The 27,536-nt window shown below is 40.2% G+C and overlaps 1 protein-coding gene across 3 annotated transcripts in view; it reads right to left on the reverse strand.

Annotated features, from left to right (window-relative positions):
- The window catches only part of LOC149311279 (kelch-like protein 32), a 94,561-nt gene that overhangs the window by 14,777 nt on the left and 52,248 nt on the right, over positions 1-27,536 (reverse strand). For all 3 annotated transcript variants that reach the window (XM_089528531.1, XM_089528532.1, XM_089528533.1), the window contains 2 exons: positions 18,681-18,896; positions 102-828 (listed from right to left, as the gene is read on the reverse strand). In XM_089528531.1, coding sequence (XP_089384657.1) covers positions 102-828; positions 18,681-18,896 — 943 coding nt within the window. The remainder of the gene's footprint in view (positions 1-101; positions 829-18,680; positions 18,897-27,536) is intronic.

Below are 27,536 nucleotides of genomic sequence, written 5' to 3' on the forward strand. Positions count from 1 at the left end.
TAGCATGTGAACACTAGGTCCAACCTTTCTTAAATATCTTACCCTAAATTAACTACATTGACAATATTAGTTCCTCGAGTTATATACGAAACAACTTCTACCTGATATCCACAGAAGACCATCCACAACGTATCCTGCATGGCACGAAAGGGACCTGTCAAAGGACTGAACAAAAGTCCACTTGTTTTTCTTGGGGCAGTATCGCTCAACTGTAGGCAAAACCTGACGCAGCTCATTTCTGCCTCCTACTGCGTAGAGGTATTCATCCACCACTCCAAGCACAAAATGTTCTCTGCAGTTCTTCATTGGCGCTATTTCAGCCCAAGAATTATTACGAGGGTCATACCTACAAGCGGTCCGTACTGCACATGTGCGGCCAGTAGCATGCTCAACCTCGCCGCCTGCTACAAAAAGGAAGTCTCCCATTACAGCAACACAATGGTGGCTTCTTCCTACTGGCATGGGAGCCAGTTCACTCCAGTTCGCAATCCCTGCTATATGAACGTTCTCCTGGTCCACAGGATTGAAATATCGGAGTTCTTTAACTCTGCAAATCTCCCGCTTTTTCCCGCCAATGATGTAAAGAGTATCTGACTGAAAGCGAGGTTTTGTCCTTTTGGTTTGCCAAATTGGCTGTGAATAGATGCTCTGGTGATATACCAAGGCCTCATTGATAAGGGCTGTCGCAGTTTCACTAGCTTGGACAAGAGGATGAGAGAGGGCTACAGTATGCAATGTATCCACATCCATAAGCCCAAATCGAACATACTGGAGAAGTTCATCCATGTATTGATACCGGCAGTTGTGTTCTAACCACCTTACAGCTAGCTGGAAGGGGGGAAAGAAATCAAAAAGTGAAATTATCTGCATTATCCACAATTCAGTTTGAGAACTATACATTTGCATTACCCAACTTATCAACAAAAAATTATACTCCCAAATTTCATCTGCTGCATACATAAAAACATCCCTCTCATCTGCCCTAAAATAATTATGACTATCTGAAGAGTTTATATATGATAATAGTGATGTGTTGACTTTTAACTCATTGATGTTTCTTGTGAATATTCAAGGGAAAGCTATCTTGCAAAAACAGGAAGTGACAAAACATACCAATGCTGGGTTTGGGGGGTTCCCCCCCCCATAATGACCAAGTAACACATATCTTTATGGTTTTAGATTCCTAAATGTGTTAGCCCATTTCTGCATTGTTTTATGGCTTGGAGAATCCCAAATTTACACAACAGAAAAAGGATTGGGTACCATCAGTATGTGGAACTTAACAGGTTCGGTTCTTCCAGCAGGTAAAACACCCATAGAATCATAGAGTTGGAAGGGGCCCCAGAGTCCAACTTCCCACTCATACAGGAACTCCAGCTAGAGCAGTGGTTCTCAAATTGTGGGGTGGGACCCCCCAGAGGGGACATGAGAGTTGCTCAAGGGGGAGTGTGAGACATAGAGGTCCTGATCCCCCTCCTCCTCCCTCCCAAACATTTTCTTTCTTGGAGTGGAAGAGAAAGCAAGGAGAGTACAGTGGGCCCTTGTTATACGCTGGGCTTTGGTTCCAAGATCCCCCGTGTATAACAAAATCTGTTTATGCTCAAGTCCCATTAAATATAATGACATAGCAAAATGGTGTCCCTTATAAAAAATGGAAAATCAAGGTTTGATATTTGAAATTTATACTTTTTTTGAACATTTTCAAACTGTGTATGCTTGAATCCGTGTATAAAAAATCTGTGTATAAGAAGGGCCGACTGTACTTGGAGCCTCTGGCTGAGGGAGGAGCAGAGTTATTTCCTTGAACAAAAATATGCACATTAAACAAACAAAATATCTTTATCCATATACTGCATGTAGACATAAAGGGGATCACAAGGGTTAAAAGTCTGAAAACCACTGAGATAGAGCATTGCCAGGATGTTCAGCCTCTTTCTAAAGATGTCCAGAGAAAGAAGCCCTGACACATTACCTAGAGATTGGTTCCCTTGTCAAACTGCTCTTATTATAATGAAGTCCCTTCTAAAGTTCAATTGAAATATACCCTTCTATAATTTAAACCCATTAGACCTGGTTCTACCCTCTGGGTAAGCAGAATAAACCTCCAGCCATCTCTCTGTGACAGCCCTTTAGATATTTAAAGAGTGCAATCATGTCATCCCTCAGTCTTCTCTTCACTAGGCTAAATATACCCAACTCCCTCAATTTTTTTCTCATATATTTTGTTCTCCCTACCTTATGGTCTTTGCTGCCTATCTCTGAAACTGCTCCAATTTCTATTTTGCTGTTGTTGTTGTTGTTGCTGTTGTGTGCCTTCATGCCATTTCTGAACTAGGGCAACCCTAAAGCAAACCTATCATGGGATTTTCTTGGCATATTTCTTCAGACTACAATAAAGTGTCCAGAACTGAACACAGTACTCCAAATGAGGCCTGACTAGTGTAGAATCTAGTGGGACCATTACTTCCCTTCTCTTGGAAACTATGACCCTATACAGACCAGCAGAAAGCGCCCTAACTCCACCCCATGGTGCAATTTTGGCACGCGCCGGTTCAGTCAGCATGCGCCATCATGACGTGCCTCTGGTGCTGCGTCCAAATGATGAAGTGCCAAAGGTGGTGCCATAGAGCCATGCCACCACAGCTATGGCGCCCTTGGGAGGCTATGGCGCTTTTTGCAGCTGCTTTTTGTGCTCTCCAGAGGCTGGATCGGGGCCATGGCGTGGGGTTGTCACAGCCCAGATCTGGCCAGGAAAGGGGGCAATCTGTATAGCCCCTATATTCTATTAAAATAGGGTAAAATATTGTTTGCCTTCTTAGCTACAGCATCACCCAGTTTGGCTTCTATCAACTATCTTTCCTTAACTCAGCATTTAAAACAATCTTTAACCATAACATAAAAACTGCCTGGCTGTACTGCTTTTCAACAGGATTTTTCAACAAGTCTGAGCTTAGCTGGAACAGAAATGGCTGAGTTTACTATCAATCAATCAATCAATCTTTATTAATGCTTAAGCCAAAGGCCATTCGCATGATAAAATATAAAACCAATAACAGCAATTCAGAATTATAAAATATTCCATCAGATAACATCCAGATTTAATACATAATATACTTCCAGTCAATTAAATAAGACAACGTTAAAAAAACAAAAAAACCACTTCAAGGTTTGGGTAAGATCATCCACCTAACCATCATTAAAAACATTTTTTTAAAAAAACATAAACGGCTTCAAAGTTTAGATAAGGTCATCCCCCTGACAATCAACTGCAATGTCTGCTATTACCCTTGCCCGAATTTTGATTGCTGCTGAAGCAAACAGTGAAACCTTATAAGTTACCTTAGAATCGATATCAGACAAGAGATAATAAATCTTTTCAAAAATGGTATTAGACTGTAAATTAGACAGAATAGATCCCATAAATTTAGTTCTTGGACCAGTATATAATGAGCAAGAAAACAAATAATGAGGCAAATCCTCGATTTGTGGGGCTCCACAAATACATAAACGGGAATCCTTAGGTGTATGTGAATATCTACCGTCAATCATGGCTGAGGGCATTGTTTGAAAGCGAAGAGCTGTAAAAGCCTGTCTAAGCTTTAGAAATGTAAGATTCCCTAGGTAAACAGCCATCTGATGGTCCAATTTATATAATCTAAACCATTTGGAAAATTTCGAATTATTAATAACCAGTCTATCCAGATGCACATCATGGTTAAAAATATATTCACGGAGTTTCTCTTTACTAGAGACATGTACTTTTTTAAAAGAACCAAATCTTTCTGACTTTCCTACTCCCAACAAGTCTGTGGGCTACTCCAGATTAATCTTAACACCATCACCTTGCCTGATAAACCCAATTTAAGTCTACAAGGTCTTCTTCCTCCATTATACCTCAAGATACCATGCCGAATATATCACAAAGATCAAGCCTTCCCCTTTGTTTGCCTTTGTAATATCCTTTCTGATGATGCGGTCTGGTGATCTCAAAAGCTTCTACATTTTTATTACTTGTTAAGTAACCTAATAAAGGTACCGTGCACCTGCGTCATACGCGGGTGTAACTTATGCGGCTTTCAGCATATGCTGAAAGCTGTTCAGGAAGAAGGCTCAGTGCACCCCAGAAGGGGTAATGGTGTACGTGCTTGTGGTGCATGCGCTGTGCCGTGGGCACGAGCCCCATTCTTTTGAATGGGGTTTCAGCATATGCAGATTTCCCCTTACGCAGGGAATCCAGAACGGATCCCCCGTGTAAGGGATGGACCCACTGTACTGCCCCATTATTTGGAATGCATCACATCAAAAACCAATATGCTAAAAATATTTTTTAAATGACCATAATCCAAAGTTCCATTTGATCTTTTCATGTATTTAGAGAAGAATTCTTGTTTATGTTCAGAGTATTCTGACTCATAGAAGGCAATGGGTAGGCTACATGTGTCCACGGGGAGCAACAATTCATTGTGAGAAGTATAGAAAAACTGAAAAAGACAGGAATCAATGCAATTTGCAATGATAGCCAAGATGTGAGATATTCTCCAAACTGCTAATAACAGCTGGTAAGACAGTGAGTAAAAGGAAGCAAATCTGAGTCTCTCTTGAAAACATTTGTGTGCAGCACTAGGAAAATATTGTGCAGCTATGATGAGACCATGTAAGCATTTTGTGGCCAGATCCTATTATTCAAATTTAATCAAGTGAATCTACTGGACTACTTAGGTATAACTCATTCCACTGATTTCAACTAACAAACCAGATCCAAATGAATATATTTTCTGTTTCTGTCGACGACACTTCTATTCAACCGGTTCATCAAGCCTGCAGACTTGGCTTCATTTTTGACTCTTCTCTGTCATTTATTCCCCAGATCCAGGCCACTGCCAAGGCCTGTAGATTCTTTCTCTACAACATTGCCAAGATCCGTCCATTCCTCTCAGCCTCTACTGCCAAGACTCTAGTCCATGCCCTAGTGGTTTCGCGACTAGATTATTGTAACCTCCTTCTAACAGGGCTTCCTCTTTCACACCTCCATCCTTTAATCTCTGTCCAGTATTCAGCTGCCTGTATTGTCACATCCGCTCACTGCTTTGACCATGTTTCTCCTCTTTTATCCTCCCTTCATTGGCTCCCCTTCCCCTTCCGCATCCGGTACAAGCTTTTGTTACTGACTTTCAAAGCCCTCCATGGGTTGGCCCCGCCTTACTTATCTGACCTTCTTTCTCCTTACATTCCTACTCGCATCCTCCGCTCTGGTAGTCAGGGTCTCCTGTCACAGTGTAGGACTACCACTGCCCCCTCCCAAATTCATCCCTTCTCGCTTGCTGCCCCTTACTCCTGGAACCTTCTTCCCCCACATGCACACCTCATCACTTCTCTACCCAGTTTCAAAACTGAATTAAAGACTATATTGTTTAGAGAAGCATTCCCAGAGGTGAGCCCCTCTCTGACCCAGGAAGCCTCCTTTTAACCATCCATCAAGAAGCCAAGCCCTTCCTCCAGTCCATCTGCCTTGGTCCAGGCCTCGGAGGTGGAGAAGATCTGCTGGACCTGATCCTATTCCCCACCACCACTCCCTTCTCCTTTTGTGTCGTGTCTTTTAGATTGTAAGCCTGAGGGCAGGGAACCGTCTGACTAAAAAAATTATGTACAGCGCTGTGTAAATTTACAGTGCTTTATAAATAATAATAATAATAATAATAATAATAATAATAATAATAGCATTTGAATTTTACATGTGGCAGCTTCAAATGGAACTTGGAAGGGTGGTTAATAGGTAGCTGAAAGTAACTTTTGTCTGATTTCATGAAAATCAAGAGAGTCCCTATGTACCCTCAATTATCCCAGTACACTTAATTATCCATATTATACAGTATCATGGTCAAAAACTAGGACCAAACAACATACCGCAGAGCATATGTTCCTACAAGCTGGAAAATATCCATAATAGTGTCTTGGCCTACTCAAAAAAAGAATCAACGCTGATAAGGCATTTCTACAACAGCTAGAAAGCTGAAAGATGGTGGAGACCAAGGCACAACGATTACTAGTGCAGCTTGAAAATGTAACACACATGGGATAGTATCATGTTAGTGACATATGCATGTGTAAGTCATGCTAAACATGCAGAGTAAATTATTTGCCAAGGCACAACAGATGTTTTCTGCTGACAGAAGCAAAAGCGGAGTTACTTATGCAGCAATCTTGTGCACTGCTGTGCACTGTGAGACTGTGCACTGCATATTGTGGTTGTGCATTCACAACAGCACCTGTTCATTAACAAGTTGCTATTCTCCATGGAGGTTGTGTAGTGCTGGCATAGTGTATCTCCACATGTTGGCATAGTGTATCTCCACATGTTGAAATTTACACTATGCTTTGAGAATGCTGGGTTGCAGCCCAAATGTTCAGTAAAGAAACTGGACTCAAAGTGTCACAAGGAGTGATGAGATGTTGTATCACATATTAGTTTCCAGAATTTGCTGACAAGTATCTGGATGGAACAAACTGCTGTGGAACCATCCTCTTGAAAGGGGCCTAGACTAGTTGGTCCAATAGGCCATTGAGTCCAACTTCCACTCAGTGCATAAAAAGATCATTCCCAATAGATATTGTCTTTTTAAAAACATAGAGAGAAAGAGGACCCACCACATTTCACATAAGCTAAGAGACCTTCATTAAGCATGCTATCCTGGTTGATCTAAATCCAGAAACTGTGCTATTCCAGGATATTAAACAAAGGTCTGAAGTTGGTTTAATATTCTGGTTTGCTGACAGGCTGGTAATCATAATTTCCTGCTCCAAGAACAGCTGAAACTGTGGTTCATAACAAAACTATGGTTCATTACAATTTAATCATTGTAATGATTAAATTGAAAGGGCCATACACAGAGGCAAAAACCTCATGCATATGTAAGTTTATTAAATGGAAATATATTGCCTAAGTATGACCCTTTTGCCATAACCCTCTGATTATCCTCAACTGAAAATATCATGTTTATATACTGACTGAAGTATTTACCACAGAGTATTTATCAATGGTAAAATTATGCTTATGCATCAGCTCCAACCACAGATGTAGAACAAACAGCCCCCATGTTTGCAAAGAGATAACATTCCAGTTATCATTGGTCTTGAGAAATAATGGCAGTATTTGTGTAGTAAGTTTTCCTGTGGTTGCAGAAATAGTGCTATATGAACTGTGACTATAAGGAGTTATTAAGATACTTGGAGGTCTTAACTGTGGAGCTAGAAGAAATATGAACCTGCACGTGCAAGTGTGTGTGTCTGTGAATCCATGTGCAAGAAGAGAGACAGAAGGACCATTCTACTCCTACTTGGTCTCCCGGCTGGTATTGTTACATTATCTCTGTTTGACAACAGTGTTTACACACGTACACACTCCAGCTCTCACACAGTCTCAACAACATCCTGTGAAACATGCTGCTATTTAAAGCAAATAAGCTGCCCAATAACTTCCAACACTCTTAGTCTACAACATTTTTTAAAAAAAAATTACCATGTCAGACACAGGTGATAAACAACCATGGTAAAGTAAAGAGAAAATTAAAAGGAGGAGGGAAATGGTACTAGATCTGTTGTGCCTTTGAGCACAATCTGAGGGGAAGTAAGGAAGCAAAAAAAAAAAAAAAAAGGCAGAGTGAAGGTCACAGAGTGAAAGAACTTCCTCAGGGCACAGAATAAATTAAATCCCTAGGAAAAAAACTAAAATGCGATTTCCAGAGTGCAAGGCACAAACTCAAAATGACAATGATTGACAGCCAAACTATATCCATGCAATATCGAAGGCTGCACGTTCTCATTTACCTCAGTGTAGCCAGCAAGCGCCCATTAAACATCCGTCTGATGCCCAAATTAACCTTCTTGGCAAACTGAAAGAGGCACAAACTATCATAATCAACCTTTCATTATCACAGCAGCCTCTAGTTAAAGGGTCAGAATAATTGTGCCATCAGAGCCCTGATTGTTTTCAATCAACAGACGGCTGGAGTGACAGCTCAGTGATGGAGTAGTTTGATGAAACCGCACCAGGCCTAATCAGAGCAGATGAAAGGAAGGCATGATTGGTGCAAATGAACAGTCGTGCCTCTCTTTTTCATTTACAATCTGAAATTACTCTTAAATTTACAGGTCCCCCCACCCTTATGAGTACCTCCGAAAGAATATTTGACTTATTATGAGTTCTGGCAGTGCAGAGTTATAAAACACAGGTAGGGTTTTTCCTCCTCCCTTTCTTCCAAATGGAGGCTTGGAGTGTGTGCGTGTATGCAGCGTAATTTTAACAAAATGCACTGGAAGAAGAGGTGCCGAATGACTGAAGACTTCCAATGACCTCACCTTTCAGTGCTGTTTGATTAGCAGGACAGTTTATTACAGCGAACATCCTTCACAATGACAGGAGAGGTTTGAAATGCAGGGAGAGTGGGAGGGAAATAACCACAAGAACTGATGGGCAGAAATCTGTTCTAAATATTTTCTCCTCATCCATAAATATACTAACATACTCCATTTTAACGACTGTCAGTTTGAGACTGCTTTCCCATCTTCGGAAGAAATCAAAGCAAAAGAGTATTTCTCAAATCCAAATAGAAATTAGGCATTACACTCAATATATTAGTTATTAAACTTCTGGTTGGGCTGCTGCCAGTTCAAAATGTAAGGCTTATATCCATATAGTGAACAGACAGGTCTCTATCACCTGTAACTGAGAAAACAACAATCATTCAATATTTTTTGCACAACATACAATCTTAAAACACGTCAAATTGGAACTAATCTTGATTAAAACACCCACACCACTTAGGATCTTAACTCCTAAATTCTCTCGCATCATTCTCTCCATTCTTAAAAAAGTAACCTTTTTTTGTACTGCTGCAGTAGATACTTTAATTGGAGACTCTTTGCTTTGTATTCATGAGCTGCATCAGATATTATTTAGCTCATCATATACCTCTACAGTATATAAGCATTCAGGTCACTGCAGCAAAACAAAAGGAGGCTTAGTGGCAAAGATTAATTTGTATCCCAAGAAGAGCAAACACAGGAAGAAGGCTGTGGTAATTCAAAAGATCTCCACAATACACAACCATTTTTGTATATAGCCATTAAACTGATCACATCTCTTTATGTATCCTTTCCACCACAGACATTTTTAATGAACAGCTACCGACCATTGGTGTGTTCCCAGTCTAATTACAAATGGGCACAATCGAGTCAAAGTAAAACATGTTCAATTCACACTGTATTCTGTGGAAAACAGTTAAACGGGTAATTCATTCTCTCCCATTGTGATCAACAGGGTTTACGGATGAGTAAGTCTGTATTTTCCCTAGTGGAAATTATGGTAGCACATAAAAGAGCATTTATTTCATCAAAGATGTTTAATATAGTAGTAACAAGTTAGCAGGAATGGTAATAATAAGTGGCTTCAGAGCATGTGAGCAAAATGAGGAACATCTTGCAATGAGATCACAGGCCATTGATTTTAGGGAGGCGGTCTCCATTCTTCCCCCTCCCCCCAAATATCTAAATAGTGATCACTTTCTATGGGCATTTGTGAATAGGGATGTTTAGGTATCTAACACAAAACAATCCCCTAATGCATCAGGAACAGCACCTCTTTCACCAATGAACTTTCTGCCTCTGTTGAAAAAAATGGGGGAATTCTGTGCATCGAAGAGCTCCCCATAATTGCTAGAATACATACATCACTCCATCAGCAGGTGAAAAGGAGATTTTGGAATAGTTCCATTGTTCATGTCAGAGACATGTCCACCAATTTCTCAGACTCATGACAATTCAAAGTGGCTATCTACAGTTCACTTTGCCCAACTGCTATGCACAGCAGCTCACAGGACACATAAGAGCTACAAGTGGCTGGCTAAGTCTTAGGATCCTTTTCACAAGACCTCCTCAAAACATCTCCTAGCTTTGGAATTTCCTCTCACAGTCTTTCCACCAGGCACAGAAGCTGCTGTTTCTCTTGTCAGCTCTGCATATACAGTAGTTTCATATGCCTGCTACACACACAACAGATAAGCATGCACACACACATATGTATTAAAATTTGTTGACTGCTTTGTTTTTGTTTTAAAGAAAATTATGGCTAAAATCCTGTTGGGGATTTACATATGTGTAAACACCATAGTTACAGTGCTATGCAATGAATTCCATCTTAATTCTGCCCCCTCCCCATCCTCATTTAGTGAGAAGCAGCTACTGTGCTTGACAGACGTCTGTTCCCCTTTTGCTTTGGAAGCAGCTGACTGAAGGTCCTACCCCCTCTTGTGAGTGCTCTCCGGTGCAACAGGCAGAAGCAAGACCCTTGTGGAAATCTCCCCTTGCATCAGAGATATCTCATGCGAGGGGATGGGACCATCAGCCAGCTGCTTCCCAATCAACAGGGAAATGGACCCCCATCAAATATAGCAGCTGCAGCCCAGTAAATGGAGATTAGAGGGCTATCACCATCCCTTCCTAGCCTCTAAACTAGGGTCTATGTAGGGATTTTGAATGTGATACAGTCACAAGTGTGTAACAACAACAACAACATTTATCTATAATGCCCTTTTCACCTAAAGGTGGAATTTCAAACATATAAAATCAAAAAAGGCAATAAAACACAACACTATAAAATGCTAAAATGCTAAAATAATATACTAATATACTAAAAACAAACTCTTTCTCAGTCACTACCTATCTCAGCCACCTTAGGCACACTCAGCAAGTCTAGGTTAGATATTTGTAACTGCCCACAAGTATACCAGCCAATCCTATGGTGATATTTCATACTTTTTATATTTGTTAACCTGAGAAGCTGTAATTAAAATATTTTTATCCTGCCTTTTAGTTACAGATTCCCAAAGCAATTAGAAATATAAAAATATTTTCATTCACAGAAAACTACCTTAAGTATTAATAAGAGTTGACCAAAGCAGTTCGACTCTCTCCTTGCCTCTGCCATCACTACATATACTATTTAATAGTAGTGTGTCTTCAGCATTCTTCACCAACTAGGTATACCTCAGATATACAATCCCACAATTCCCAAAGTGACTGGGATGGCTGAGAGTTGTAAACCAAAACATTATGGAGGAAATAAGATTGAGATGAATTACCTGCAATAACTGAAGAGTAGGGCAATGTAGAATCTGTAAAAGTAGAATCCGCACATGGACCAAATTGCTCAGTTAAAGAAAAATCACCCCTCTTCCAGTTTCTTTCTTTCTATTGAAGAAATCATCTTTAGCTCTTTAACTTATTTTGGAGATGGCGTGTGTGAGAAAGTTTGTCCCCAGTCTTCCTACCATGAAAGAGCCAGGTTTTCAAAATGGCTGCTATGTGTTGTTTGATTTGAATGATGGAAAGAATAGGAGAGACTCCCAGTCGACTCAACTCTGATTGGCCACAAGGTGGGCCTAGGACAGGGCACCGTTCATCAGCCTGACCCACCTCACAGGTTTGTTGTACGGCTCAAATGATATGCTTAGTTCCTTGGAGAAAGGGTAGGTTACAAAATGCTATAAATAAATGTACCCTTCTCTTATCCATTTCAATAGCTACATAATCAGGCATCTGATTGCAGGTGTACAGTCAGAGCATTTATGAGCTGCCACGGCAAGGACTACAGCTCAGCACCACAGGAGATGAGAGCGAGTAATGGTAACTGCATGAACATTCATGCATTTCCTGATCAGCAGGTTGCAGCAGCCAATTTGGGTTCTCTTTTCCTTAAGGCCTTGGCAGATATATGATTACTGAGGCTGTTTTGTAGAACTTTCTGTTCGACACAAATGTGTTTTTCTACCCTTAGGCTGCAACTTCCCTTCTCTTATTGTAGCCCAAGTCCAAAACAAAATGCTCTGAATTATATAAGTCAAACACTGGAAAGCTAACAAAGGACATACTTTTGCAACCTACTGTTTTATGTGGCAGAGTATCCTCCCATCAATATCCAAGATTCGTCTTCAATATGACTAGCTGGTAATCCCACTTTGAAGTTTCCAGCTTTCTACAACTCAACTGGTTCCCAACTTCCCCAGTCCCAACTTTAGATTTATTATTGCTAAATGTTCGTATTCTTCTCAGTGAGGTTTTACTGCCTTTTCTTACTAAATCATGGTTCATTACTTCTTTTCCCAGTGTGCTCTTCAGTATCATTTGTGTGTAGGTATGCAAGCAGGTAGGTAGATAGGAAAGTGGAGAAACAGTCAAGACACACAAGAAAGTAGGTTCTGGGGAAAAAAACTTGTAAACTTAAAAATTTAGGATCAGAGAAATTGAGTAAGGGCTCAACAGACAGCTTCAAAGGAACAGCTTCCTGCCACCCCTTTCCTCGCCGGATTGGGGCTGTGGCAACCATGTGCCACAGGCAGTTTGCTGGCACTAAAAAGAATGGCAAAATGCCACTCCTTTTAGCGCCGGCCAAAAGGCATCCTTGCTGTTGTGCCAAAGGAGCGCTGCAACATCCCCCACTGTGCAGTCGGGTGTATGCTGTGACGCCAGTGTTCGGGCAGCGGCGGGGTGTGCGGCATACAGACACCATGCCCCTCATTGTGCCCCGAGGCTGGCCTTAAATGCTGGTCTATTTAGTCCCTGTATTCAGTTTGGTCATTAATCGAAATAACTGTTTTATAAAGTAATGATATATACCAGAATTTTTTATATTTCCTCTTGGCTTTCTAAAATGGAAAGAAAGACCAACATAAATCAATATTAACTAGCCTATTGGCATTTGCTGTGACACACAAATGACTGGAAGATACACATACAGGAAATAAAATGATCAATGGGATGAAGCAACTCCTCCATGAGGAAAAAGTTATAACATTTGAGTCTCTTCAATTTAAGTGTTTGGGGAAAGGAACGTGACAGAAATGTGTTCACATTATGTATAGTGTGCAATGCTAGAAATTAGGGTCATCCGATGAAGCTGAGCAGTAGAAATTCAAGACAGATGAAAGAAAGTACTTCTTCCCACAGTACATAGTTAAATTCTAGAATTCACTGCCAGAAGATGTTGTGATAGCACTAAAGTTTAAAAGTGGGTCATACAAAATGATGCTATCAGTGTACAGTAGACATGATGACTGTACTTTTACTTCCAATATGCCTACACAGTATGTGAGACATCATACTTCTCAATACCAATAGCTTGGATTCATTACAGGAAGGTGGTATTGGTTATCTCCCATTACACCAGTGTTCTTTCATGTGAAAGGAGATGTTCCATATCAATATCTCCTTCCGCAATGATTGTCCTTCCCAGCACTACATACCTTTTCAGTGCCAGAGCATATACCCACAACAATGGGAAACATGGAAACAACAAACTACTGCTACAAAGTAAAGGGTAAACAACAGTGAGAAAGTTCCAGAAAACAATCAATAGGAAGGATGCAAAACAGCTTTGCCTATGGCAGAGGCTTAAGAGGATTGTATATACACGTTTCCTAGTTTACAGAAAATAAAATACAATGAGTACCAGCTATTCCAACAGGTTTCTACTGCTACATATTCAGAAAAACTGGGCGTACATTAGTTCTAATAAAACTGAAGTGGTTTGAGAGCGATCTTGAAAAGTACTGATTTCACTTGGGCTTCAACTCACTTTCATTTTTATTTTTTATTTATTTACCACACATAAGCTTACCTCTTATGCTGTATTCCAATGTAACCACTGTGAGCATGTGTTCAGAGAATGAGTTCCTAATGACTTTTAGAAGGAGTGGGACCATCAGCCAGCTGCTTCCCAATTGACAGGAAAACAGACCTTGAGGATTGCAGAAGCTGCAAAGTGAGAATTGGGGACCTCCAAGCGGAAGAATGCATCAGCCAAGGCCTTCTTCCATATCTTCCCACATCATACTTTCCCCACTGGTGGCACACAAAGGAGTGCCCCAACCCCGCAGACCTCAATTCTTGGGCAGGAACATATAAAGGGAGGCACGGGGGAATTACATAAATTCAACCTAGATAACAAAATCAAAATAGTTAAAGATTTCTCATATCTTGGATCAAACACTGATCAGAACAGTGACTGCAGTCAAGAAATCAGAAGATGATTAGGAATGGGAAGGGCAGCCATGAAAGAACTAGACAAAAGCCTAAAGTGTAAAGATATACAGCTGAACACTAAAGTTAGAATTACCCAAGCCTTTGTATTCTCTATTACCATGTATGGCTGTGAGAGCTGGACAGTGAAGAAAGCAGATAGGAAGAAAATTTGAGATGTGGTGCTGGAGAAGAGTGCTGAGGATATCATGAATAGCAAAAAAGAAAAACAAATGGGTCCTAGAACCGATCAAGCCAGAACTCTCTATGGAAGCCACGATGACTAAATTGAGGCTGCCATACTTTGGCCACACAATGAGACGGCATGACTCATTAGAAAAGACAATGATGGTGGGGAAGGTGGAGGGAAGTAGAAAGAGAGGAAGACCCAATGTCAGATGGATGGACTCTATCAGGGAGTCTATGGGCCTGAGCCTGCAGGACCTGAGCAGGGAGGTAGGAAATGGGGGGCTCAGAGACACAGGGTCGAGATTGGCCTTGAAAGCAGCAGCTAACAACAAACAACAAAAACTCCTCCATGAACCAAGGTACCTGGACATTTTGACCTTTAATGTAACATCACCAACAACTTGAATTCAGACTGGAATTCAGACTGGGGGGGGGGGGGGGGGTACCATTGGTTTTCTCTGAGGATAAGAGAGTGTGACTTGCCTGAGGTCACCCAGTGAGTTTACATGGTCAAGCCAGGATTTGAACTCTGATCTCCAGTCATAGTCCAGTGCTCAACCCACTGCACCACACTAGCCCCTATACATGCATGCATGCATACATACACACCCATAAACACACACTAACATATTTGTTCCATGGTGCTACTTTAGTTTTACTTATTTGGGGTGATTAAGGACACATTCTAAACATCAGCTACCATCCTGTTTATATGTTAAAAAAATATTTTGTTAAAAAACCACAAGAATACAACTACTAAAAAGCACAGCAATGCCAAAACCATGAGACATTTTGCCTATTAGTACAGTGGGTGGGTGGGGGATTATAGAATGGGACAGGGGAGTATTTAATGTCTATCTAAAAAGAGGGGGAAAGAATTTCAATATACAATGCCATAGCCTAAAAATCACCAGAGGGTTTTTTGTTTTGTTCTGTTTGCTGTTTGGGATGGGAATTATGACCCTGCTCACCTTAGTCCACTCCTGATTTATATAGTTGCCCTGGGCTGGAACAGTAATAAGAAGAGACCCACTTCATCACAAGCAAATATATCACAGTACAGTTAAAAACTTCCATATTCTAATATCATTCATATTAATAATAAAAAAATTATCCTGTTTTCAAATGCAACCCAGAGCTTTACTTTAAACAGATGTTATTCAGACTCTTTCCAAGAGTGTATTATCATTACCTCTGCTATTTTAATATTGTTACTACAGCATATTTTACATTGCAAATGTTGAAATACAGAACCATCTGGCAAAGGATTTTATTTATTTTATTTTATTTTTTGTCCACAGGTCAGGAATGTTACAATAACTTTTGTCCATAGCCAGGCCTCAATAGTATCCAAAAAGACAGATGAATGTTTTTTCCCCACCTGCCTAAACCTGAATATACATTGGGTGAGTCATCATTTCAGTGATATAGTGAAGGAATTATTTATGCCTAGGCAATATTGCCATCTACTCCTGGGGTCCTGCCCTTGGGAAAAGAAAAGGAGGAGACACACCATTAAATTTGTGGCCGATGCTTACTGGAAGCTCAACAAGTGGATGATGCCCTGAGGGAAATATTAAATCAGAGTTATTCCTGCTCACGCATGTGCATACACAACATGGCTGGGGTTGGCATTTGCCAGTGTCACACCGATTAGCATGCTACAGTAACCAAAGAGCAGAATTCCTCATCAGCTTTGCTATTATTTTATCCCAATCCTCTAAAAATAATAATAATAAAAAGGGGGCCAATTTCTTCTTCCTTCTTTGGTACCTCTTGCTCTGTTGTTGTCCTTTAAGACTCAGGATGGGGATTTGTCAAAGTCAATGAGCACTTTATTAAAGGGAGAGTGCTCAGTAATGAACAATTCAGCAATTTAATGAGATTCTGTAGCTCGGTCTCCAGCCTGTATATCAAGTTTCACTTCTATAAAGCACCCTGACACTAATCCTCTGGCATACCCAATCTTCACCCTGGGCTGAATATTAGATTCTTCCATGGCATATTGCATTACCAGTATAACCTTAGCAAAAATGATGAACTTAACTACACTTGAGGCAACAGAGCAGGCCTGATTTGATTTTTCTGTATTGGGTTGACTATGAGGGAATTACTTATTTACTAAGATAAAGCAAAAACAGTTTCTTATTGCTCACTCAAAGCTTACAATTGGAAATATTTATGGGTGTCTTAATTCATTCCAGAGGATCAGGAAATATATATCTTGCCCACAGCTGTAAAATAGCTTAAATATTCGTCACAGCAGCATTAGTGCCCGTTAGAGAGGCAATTATGATAACACCTAAGATGGCCAGTGAAGACTTGGCTGCCACTCAAGATGCAGCACATTAACCACTGCTGAGCACAGGACTACCTACAGTGATAGAGTAGCAAAAGAGCAGACACTTGTACTTTCTTCATGGGGTATTTACTCCCTGGAAACATAAAACACATTTCTATTTTGTGTCCTTCAATACAGAGGGCCCTGAATTTGCCTGACTTGGACTTGGGCTTGAACAAGGCCAAATGGTTTCTCTTCTAAAAGTGTACATTTTGTGTTCATTCCTGGAATGTCAGGGACTCTCTATTTGGACTCTTTAAAGCAGCTGTACATTCAGGCAAAGGCAATGAAGACCAACCCCCTCCTGGATTCTTTACTCTACCATACCTTTTAGCAAGGGTTTTCCACCAAAGGCGTACAATCTAAAATTCCTTATGTCACAGTAGCCCATTTACAAAATGCACATTTGACCTAGTTTTATTTTATCACAATTCAAAAAACTGACAGTCCATAAGCTATGGGGTAACCAATATAGTCATGAAGTATTTGGAATATGTGGCTCCACCAGATATATGAAACAGGGCCTCCATCATCATTAGCAGCAGCACCATCACCAGAGTAGCAGCAGTGGCATATACCATTTCACAAATTTCCAAGAGGTATTAGTTGTCTACAAATCAGCCTCATGTATAAGTCAAGGAAAAGTTTCAGGGTAAAAATAATGGAGTTTGATATGACCTGTGGATAAGTTGAGGGTAAAATTTAGGGGGTAAGAACAAAGGCTGTAAAGGGGAAGGAACCACTTCTGTTCCTCCTTCTCTTTCTCTGAACCTCACCTAACACCACTTCCCTGCTGCTGGAGGAGAGGTTTTAACATCGGATTGGGCAGGAAAAGGAAGTGGAGCTAAAAAGAGTGTTTCTTTGATGGGAACAGAAGGCTTTCAAATTGGACTGGGGAGGGAAAGAAGTGGAGTTAAAATGGGTGTTACTTTGATGGGAAGAGAAGGATTTCAAATCGGATTGGGAAACTCACACACATGCACACACACACAAATGCCTGCCTGAAGGCATGAAGAGTGGCGACTGGGGCGTCACAGGGGTGCTCATTTCAGGACCTTTCTAACCACTATTAGTGTACTGACCCGTATATAAGTCGACTCAGGATTTTAGGGTCAATTTTGGAGCATAAATTTCTCGACTTATACTTGAGTATATACAGCAGTATTGATTTGCTATTGCTGATTTGTTCTTGTTGTTATGTGCCTTTATGTCATTTCAGACTTAGATTGGTCTTAGATCTGCCAAGATTTGTTCAGACGGCATTCACAGTGGGCTGCACAGTAATCTCCTAGCAACCAAGAGCCTAAGATTCACATTGACCTGCATTATGAGTTTCACATTTACCTGCAAGTAATACAGGTGCATGCCATCGCTCTGTCACATATGCAGTCTGTTGGACAACACTGCCACCCACTGTAAGTGGCAGCATAGCATGACCACAGCCTAATTCTCCAGGCAGTGCACACCCAATGTAGGGTTTCAGCCAATATATGCCACTGCAAAGTGAGGTCCCTATAAAGCATTACAGTGCGTCCTCGCCTGACGCGGGGGATCCGTTCTGGATCCCTCCGCGTAAGGCGAATTCCGCCTATGCTCGAGCCCCACTGGAAACAATGGGGCTCGTGCGCGGCCGCGCACGGGGCGCAACGGGCGCACGCGCCCATTCAATTGAATGGGACAAGCCGCCCCTTCCACCCAGCGTGCGCGCCGCGGCTTGAGCGCATACGCTCAAGTCCGCGTATGGCGCGCCCGCATATGGCGCGGGCGCACTGTACAATCCTATATTGGCAAGCATGTCCAGGAGCCCTGTTAGGTCAATGTCTCTTGTATCTCTGTTTGGCACTCTGCTCTCTACTTGGAGCTATATCTACATTTATGCCAAAGAGATGAAACAGAACTTTTTTATGCCTCTGAAGAATTCTCTGAACACATTGCAATGAAGGCCTGTCTCTCAAAATTTTTCTCTCATTGTTTCCTGACATCCATGGTTTGCTCTTAATAATTTTGTTCTCTGAAATATTTAAGGAACCACAGTATATTTTTTCCCACCTTTTCACTACCTGTTATTTTTGTTCTTTACCTGCCAGATTTGTTCTTCACTCAGTGATGTAAGCCGGTCACTCTTCAAGACTTCTCTCATGAGGCAGTAGGGGAGTGCCAGGACTTCTTCAGGATGACTATTCAGTAGCTCAGAGAGGTGTTTCACCAAAAAGTCAACGACTGCTTTCTCCAGCAGAGTGAGGTTAAAGAGGTCAGCAAGCTTATAAAGGTCCAGATAATTAAAGCTATTTAACTCCTGGTAAAATAAAACAAAAAACACATTTTTAATAAGAATGCAATATTCATAGAACAGCATCAAGTTCTAGAGTAGGGGGAGTTGTCCATCACTTGTAACCATTTTTCATATACAATGTCTTAAACACAGACAAATCTCTATGAATTTCCATTACCACCCGTTAAATCACTAACGTGCAAGAATACACAAACATGCAAGAATTTGTATCTGGACTATTGAATATACAAGTAAATTTATTACACCACTATGCTCTTACAAAACTTGCTTTTCACTAGATGTAAAATATGTTCTCTTTTTTACCCCAGTTTTTGTCTCTGTATTGTAACTCTACAGGAAGCTATCATCCCACCCCAATATTCCGCTTAATGAATGAGGGAGCCTTCTCCAAGTCAAATATCCAAATTCAGTGTTATGCTTTCCCCTACCAAATAAAAGTCACCAAATTTAAGATCTACAACACCAAAATGTCCTCCTTTGTGTCATGGGTCAAAGATGGTAACATCACCCATCACTTGTACTTTGCTGTATTAGAAGCAGAGCAAGAGCTTGTTTTATTTTTTGAAGGCAGCAACAAGTGTGAGTTTTCCTGAGTTCTGTAAACCTACAACATGACTCAATGGCTAAATCCAAAGAACCATACAAGAAATTCTTGAACAACATGGCCCTCATGTACAAAACACTTCTAAAAATTCAGAGGAATTTCAAAAGCAGACTGCGAAGTGTCTGCTGCTTTAAAAAACCTCAAATACAGTCGGCCCTCTCCTTACGCGGGGGATCCGTTCCGGATCCCTCCGCGTAAGGCGAATTCCGCCTATGCTCAAGCCCCATTGGAAACAATGGGGCTTGTGCACGGCGGTGCGGCGGCGCGGCGACGCACGTGCGCCCATTCAATTGAATGGGACGCGCCGCCTCTTCCGCCCCACGCAGTCCCCTTTGCTTGAGCTCATAAGCTGAAGTCTGCGTAAAGCGTGACCGCGCTGTACCTGCTCACGCTGTACCACCAGCCAGGCCTTGGGGGTCACTGAAACTAGTTATAATGCTTAGCTGCTGCTGCTGCTGCTGCTGCTGCTGCGTCTTCATTTTCTTTTCCTTCATTTTTTCTATTGACACATTTTATTCTTGTAACAATGTTGCAAGGAAAATTAAGCTGCTAGATTGATTGTCCTAATCTTATGGGATAGAAACCTAGATCTCCAGTCAAATAACTTGTGTTTTAACCCATGAGCATCAAAAACATGTTGTTTCTTCCTCTACACAAAATCAAGCTGATAAACAGTGATTCAAATTTAGCCCCACATTAGAGTAATAGAATCACAGCATTGGAAGGGGCCTCATGGGCCATCAATCCAACTTGCTCAATGCAGGATCTCCAGCTAAAGCATCCACTGCAGGTAGCTGCCTATCCTCTTTTTGAAGACATCCAGAGAAAAAGACCCACCATTTCTCTATTGTCAAACTGCCCTTATTGTCAAGAGGTTCCTCCTAATCTAGAAGTCTACTCTCCTCTAACTTCAGACCATTAGATCTTGTCCTACCCTCTGGGGCAGCAGAGAAGAGGCCTGCCCCATCTCTCTGTGACAGCCTTTGAGGTATTTAAATAGTGCAATCATGTCACCCCACAGTCTTTACTTCACCAATCTCAACATGACCATCTCCTTCAATCTTTCCTCATATATCTTGTTCTCCATACCTCTTATCATCCTTGTGGTCCTTCCCTGAACCTCCTCCAACTTGTCTATATCCTTCTTAAGACGAGGCACCCAGAACTGAATGCAGTACTCCAGATGAGACCTGCCCAGATCACAATATAGTGGAACTATTATTTCCCTTGACTTGGAAACTATGGATCTATTAATGCAGGCTAATATAGCATTTGCTTTCTTTGCTGCAGGATCTTAGTGCTGGATCATATTTAATTTATTATCAATAATAATCCGAAGATCTTTTTCACATGTAGTACTGTTAAGTCATGCATACCTTTTCTATACACTATACGCATTTCATTTTTGTAGTCTAAATGTAGAATTCTGTATTTGTCTCCATTGAATTTCATTTTCCGCAGGAAAAACAGTGGCGCACTTGCCCATGGTACACATGCTGCGCCACATCACATGCATGTGGCACATTGTCTTCAATGGGGCTCAAGCATACACGTTTTTCCCTTACGCAGGGGGGGGGGTCTGGAACGGATCCCTCTGTATTTATTTCTGCCCAATTTCCTAGTTTATCTACGTCCCTTTGAATTTTGTTCCTATCTTCCATTGTTAGCCACCACTCATAGTTTTGTGTCATCTCCAAGCTTGACAAGGATTCCTTCCACCCCATCATCTAAATCATTAACAGAATATTGAATAGCATCAGCCCCACGACAGAACCCTGTGGCACTCCACATCAGACCTCCTTCCAGTTTGAAGCATTGTCATTTATGATGACTCTTTGATACCGTTTCCCAACCAATCATGGACCCATCTGACAATGTTCCTATCTATTTCACACATAATCCGTATTTTAAATATGACTGCGTCCTTGCCCACTCAGAACTTAAAAAACTTTTGGTCTGAATTAGTCATGGAAGCAAAGTGTATTGGCCTCTTGCAACAAAATTCACTCAAGTTTAATACCAATCACTTCTTCAGCGTAAAATTATACACTGTGATACACTACTATCCAGCTGATGAAGCTTCACACCAAAAAATGTCATGCTGAGTTTGTGAAATATATACTGCTGATCAGATAAACCACCTTCCAATCAGTGACAGGCTTTTCAAAACATAATGACATGATAGAAAGTAAAGAAACTGTCTACAATATATGAACTTTCTTATGTTATTTTGGTACTTCCTGTCCCAAAAGTAGTAAATTAAAGCAGTTATATGGGGAAAAAATCATCAGCATACACAGTGAAACAAACAAAAAGGTAAAATGCTTAACAGTATATTTTAAAGAAGATCAAGTTTAGAAAACGCAGTTGTCCAATCTGGAACTGATCTTTATAAATTGTGACAATTACAGTACTTATAAATGCTTTGTCACTTAACTGTATTTGTTTCATTACATATTGAAAGTTCACATATGAAAGTCTAAAGTCTAATGTGTTAATATTCACATATGAAAGTCTAAAGTCTCAACTATGATCTAAATGTAATTGCTAGAAAAGGCACACTACGGCCCCATACAGACAGGCCAAAATAAAGCTGCTTTGGGCCACTTTGTAGGTATGCAGTTTAAATGATGCATGTGTCCTAAGAGGCCGGACACCGTGCCAAAGTCACAATTCAGTCCTAAGGACTGGAGCGCAGCTTTGGTGCAGCTTCCGGACTTTTAAGACACATGCATCATTTAAACAATATACCTCCAAAGTGGCCTGAAGCAGCTTTATTTTGGCCTGTCTGTATGGGGCCTAAAGCAATAAAACAAAATCATAGAGTTGGAAGGAGCCCCTTGGGCCATCATATCCAAAGAAATGCAGGATCTCCAGCTACAGCATCCCCAGCAGGTAGCTATCCAGCCTCTTTCTGAAGTCAACCAGAGAAGGAGACCCCACCACCTCTCTAGGCAATCGATTCAACTGCAGAAACACTCTTACTGTCAAAAAGTTCCTTTTCATGTTCAATTGAAGTCTACTCTGCTGTAACTTAAACTCATAGAATTACAGAATCATAGAGTTGGAAGATACCTCAAAAGCCATCCAGTCCCTGTCATGCAGGAATATGCAATCAAAGTACCCCAACAGATGGCCATCCAGCCTCTGTTTAAAGACCTCCAAAGAAGGAGACTCCACCACTCTCCGAGGGAGTGTGTTCCACTGTCGAACTGTCAGGAAGTTCCTCCTAATGTTGAGGTGGAATCTCTTTTCCTGTAGTTTGCATCCATTGCTCTGGGTCCTATTTTCCATAGCAGCATAAAACAAGCTTGCTCCATCCTCAATATGACATCCCTTCAAATATTTAAACAGGGCTTTCATGTATCCTCTTAACCTTTTCTTTTCCAGGCTAAACATACCCAGCTCCCTAAGCCTGCCCTCATAAAGCATGGTTTCCAGAAACTTCACTGTTTTGGTCACCTTCCTCTGCACATGCTTCAGCTTGTTAACATCCTTTTTGAATTGTGGTGCCCATAATAATACAGTATTCCAGGTGAGACCTGACCAGGGCAGAATAGAGTGGCACTATTGCATCCTTTGTTCTATACCCTATACGTCTATTGATGCAGCCTAGAATCATTAGACCGGATTCTACATGTTCACTTACTAGAAACTAGAACACAAACCAAATTACATGAAGAAATTGCACCTAAACATTAGGAAGAGTTGTTCAACACTCTCCATCTTTGGAATTCTTTGACCAGCAGTTGAATGGATGTCTTTCAGGAGTGTTTTAGCTGTATACAGGCATACTGTGTATGCCTGCCTACAACAAGGAAAGTAATAATAGCTTTCTCTGGAATCCCTTACTGAGCATGCATAAACAGCAAAATGACAAAAATAGGGAAAGTGAGCCACACCAGCTCCTCCCAGCAAGTTAAAATATCTATATGCTTGCTCACCAAAATTGAAATCATAACAAGAGTTGTGCAGAAAGCAAATAATAATCTCTAAATGTGTTTTGGGAGAAGCTTTCAAGTGGTGTCTGGTTCAAAATATTTTTGTTTATTTATGCAAGGTTTACCTGACTTGGTTGTTTTATTTCAAATGTCCCTACTTTTTGTTTTGAATAAAAATGTTACTGAAACATGTTGAAGTGCTTTTATTTTCATGATGTAGGACTCTATCCCTTTTCTTTCCATATTATTTCTGTTTCTGGTACCAGGTTTTCTGGCTAAAAAGTGATATTCAGGAACACATCTACTTCATTAACTGAAGTATACTTGCATTCCTACATGACAGTGGGTTAGATTGGATGGCCCTTGTGGGCGCTTCCAATTCAGAGATTCCATGATTCTATTATTTACAACTGAGTCAATGGGTTTTCTCTAATTGAGGCTACTAACTGAATTTAGGTTTATTTATTTATATTTATATGTATACTGTCAAGATAATTCCACTAAGGTTTTGTAAATTAAGATTTAGAGAAATACTGAGATTACCCAACATGCATCAGGGAACATTCCAGAGGTAGGAGAACAGTATCTACATTCAGTCAAAATTTAGTTGGGATTATCAGCACCCACTATAATGAGAGGCTCAATAGGGTCGATTCATTAATGTACTACAGCAGTATGGAAGCCACACAAACATAGCTGAGAGCATGCCATTGAGATACCAAGCAGAAAGCATTCAAGTGATTTTGGTGACTACTGTAGCTATTTTTCTTGCCCATGTTTTACCCTCTTCCCTCTATATCATTTACTCTATCCTTACGATTACTGGTGTGAGATGCAGCCGTAGAAGCGCAGACACTTTTCTTTTGATAACTCATAAGCAGATCCGTAGTCAATATGTATGTGGTTTGGTGGTGGTAGTATTTTAATGGTACACTATAGGAAGAAATCCCCAAATATATCCTGTACTATGTGGCTATGTGGCTCAGCATTCTGTTCTTTTCTGCTCCTCTAACCAGAATGAATGGTCAGCCACCCCAAACTCATACATGTATGTTGCACTGGCATTTTCATGTTATAGGAAATATGCGATGCTGCTTCAAGGTCAGGAGGCAGCAGTTTCCCCCAATTTGGGTCAGATCTTGCACCATCTTATCAGATGCCCACATCGTCCAATAAGTTCAGACATAATAATTTCAGGCCCACTGAAAACAATTGGCAATTAGGCTTTTTGCCCTCTGCAATAAATTATACCACTATTATAAATGTCATACAAGAAAAACAAAGCACATAGCCAAAAAAGGAGAATTACAATTTTAGAGTAGCTCCACTGATTTGCACAATGCATGCTTAACCCCTCTTATTCCAAATGGGAAAATTCAGAATGAGTTTAAATCTGTACTACTTAAAACCCATCTTTAGCTATGGATGGATCATGTCCCATTTGCTCATTTCTTTACAGTTCAAAATACTGGTTTACACATGGTGCAATGGTTGTTATAGTCAACAAAAAATAGGAATGACATTACTGCAAAACTACCATGCATTGTTGTTTTGCTTTAGGAAAATAGTCCATACCCTGTGAATTTACATTGATTCTTTTCCACTCCACTTTGAGCATTAATTCCATCCTAATACGCTGAAAAGCTTATTGAAAATATATAGTTTCTCATTGCTAAGGCTGCTTACTTATCTATCTATTACTATATTGAACTCAGTGGGATTTACTTTTGAGTAAGCATGCATGTGAAAGAAGTCCAAAGAGATTTAACAATGAATCTGCACTAAAAGAATTTCAGCAGATTCAGCGAAACTAAATAAATTAACTGCCAGAATATTTTTCAGAGTGCCTCTCCTGACCCCATAAGTGGCACATGAAGATCTTGTGCATTTATATATGGCACATAGCTGCAAATATTTATTACCATTATACCTCTTAACATATAGTTTGCAGATGGCAATACAGATGGTAAAACTGTGTATACACCTACCAACATTCTATTTTAGTATTTCATAGCCACTGGTTTTCTTTTTCCTTTATATATTTAAAAAAGCACTGCATGTGCCACAGAAAAGGATGTATGTAAGTAACAGTCTGATAAATGAGAGTTAATCACAACCAAGTACACAGTAGAGTACAATATACCTCTGTTCCTGTGCGCTGTGCTATAAAAAGAAAAAGAAAAACACAAGGAGAACTAAGGGGAGAGAATGCATTTCTTTATGACCTTATTTGAAAGATAAACTCCTTGGGGAAATACAATTTATTCAGATTATCAAGACCCTGCTGTGCAAATCTACAATCTGGGAGCACACTACAGAGATCAAAAAATATTTACTTTATTCTGTTGGGTATAAAAGCTTCTAATGAATGCATAATTAAGACAGAAAAAGTGTATACAGCTTTAGAAATTCCATCGCTGAGCCAAGCCATTAATAACCAAGGCTTCATACCCAGTTGTTACTCCACCTGCTTTATTTCTGGATTACGGAATAGTTGTAAATCAAGATATTATGTATTTTCCAAGCCATGCTAGCCCACTTCCTACACAAGAGTAATTTACAGAAAACAACTATAGACGTCACTTCTTCCTTAGCCTAAATACATATATGTAAGAGAAAGAGAGATTAAACTATAGTATTACTGTGTTTTGTACATGCCAAATTATTGTTATTTTTAAGTAAAGGAGAAATGATACAAAATTCACAATCAAATGCAATATAAGATTGTCTATGTTTTTTTATCTCAAGCAAATGCATTAAAAGGACTCATCCCTTTAAAATTCAGAACTTCTCATATTTCATAATCTTTGCCACATAACAGCTGTGTCAACTCTGCAGATACTTAAACTGCAGATTTGAATCCAGGACATATTCCACCATGAAAATGTCTGTCCAAAGCCCATTGGAATGAACAGGATTTGCACAAGAAGTTAACACATTCTTGGACATCTCCCATTCATTTCAACTAGTATTTAAGAGAATTTCTGAAAAGATTGTGCCTTAATAGCAGTGGTATATATTAGCATTAACTTTCAAGAGGTCCTTGAATTCCATACTCCCTCTTTTCATGTTTCTCCTAAGTCAAAATTTACCCTCCTTCCTTTTTCAGTGCAAAACACTGAAACATTTCAACTTTAATGCTAACCATAGTTAGCATTAGCAAACAAGTGTGGTGTAGTGGTTTTGATATTGGACTAGGACTTTGGAGACCATGGCTTGAGTCCTCACTCGTCCACTCATTGGGCAAGTTACACTCTCTCAGCCTTGGAGAAAGACAATGTCCCTCTGAACAAATCTTGCCAAGAAATCATGTGATAGATTTGCCTTAGGGTCACTCTAAGTTACAAATGACTTGAAGGAACACAACAATAATAGGAACACATCCCAATTGTTTCCATGTTATTTCTCCCTCTGGTACCAATTTTAGCATTAATTTTCATTAGTTCATTTAGCAGTAACTAATTTCTAACTCTGGTTTCATATTCTAGTTTATTAACCTCAATGTAAATATAACAGCAATCTTGGTTAACTGAGGTGATGGACACAGGAGTAGGAAGCCTAAAAACTCTCAGAATATTCTTGACCTTTTAACCATGGTTAAGAGACTAAGAAATGTTATATCTTCATATTTTGATTTACTTCCCACAAGCAATGTACTTTGCATGCTCTGTTGCCATACACCAATTATGTTTACTTCACTAGGGCAAGAATCACCTAAATATTCTGTAATCATCTTGACTATAATGATAAGGTGGCACTTCAAAGCCTTGTAAACAGGTCTTAACAATTATTTCCTCAGCTCTAATCACCTGCATTGAGCTATGCCTTCCCTGTTCCTGGGCACTAACTTAGATATTCCAACAAAAATACATCTATCAAATATGAAGCCTACATTAATTCATTACAAGTATAGAATATGGAGGGGAGAGAGAGAGAGAGAGAGAGAATTCAGTAGGTTTTATTGTGTACTCCTATGCCAGTGCGTGAACATATGTGCACAACATAGAACATTAAGTCCCACCTAATAAGTTACCCACTTTACAAAAAAGGAAAACAGAGTATTGCTTCTATTTTCGGCTGCTGAGAAATGGATAATCA

Source organism: Sceloporus occidentalis, unplaced genomic scaffold (assembly GCF_023333645.1).
Source record: "Sceloporus occidentalis isolate IW3139 unplaced genomic scaffold, rSceOcc1.0.p SCAF_6, whole genome shotgun sequence".
NCBI classification, from domain to species: Eukaryota; Metazoa; Chordata; class Lepidosauria; order Squamata; family Phrynosomatidae; genus Sceloporus; species Sceloporus occidentalis.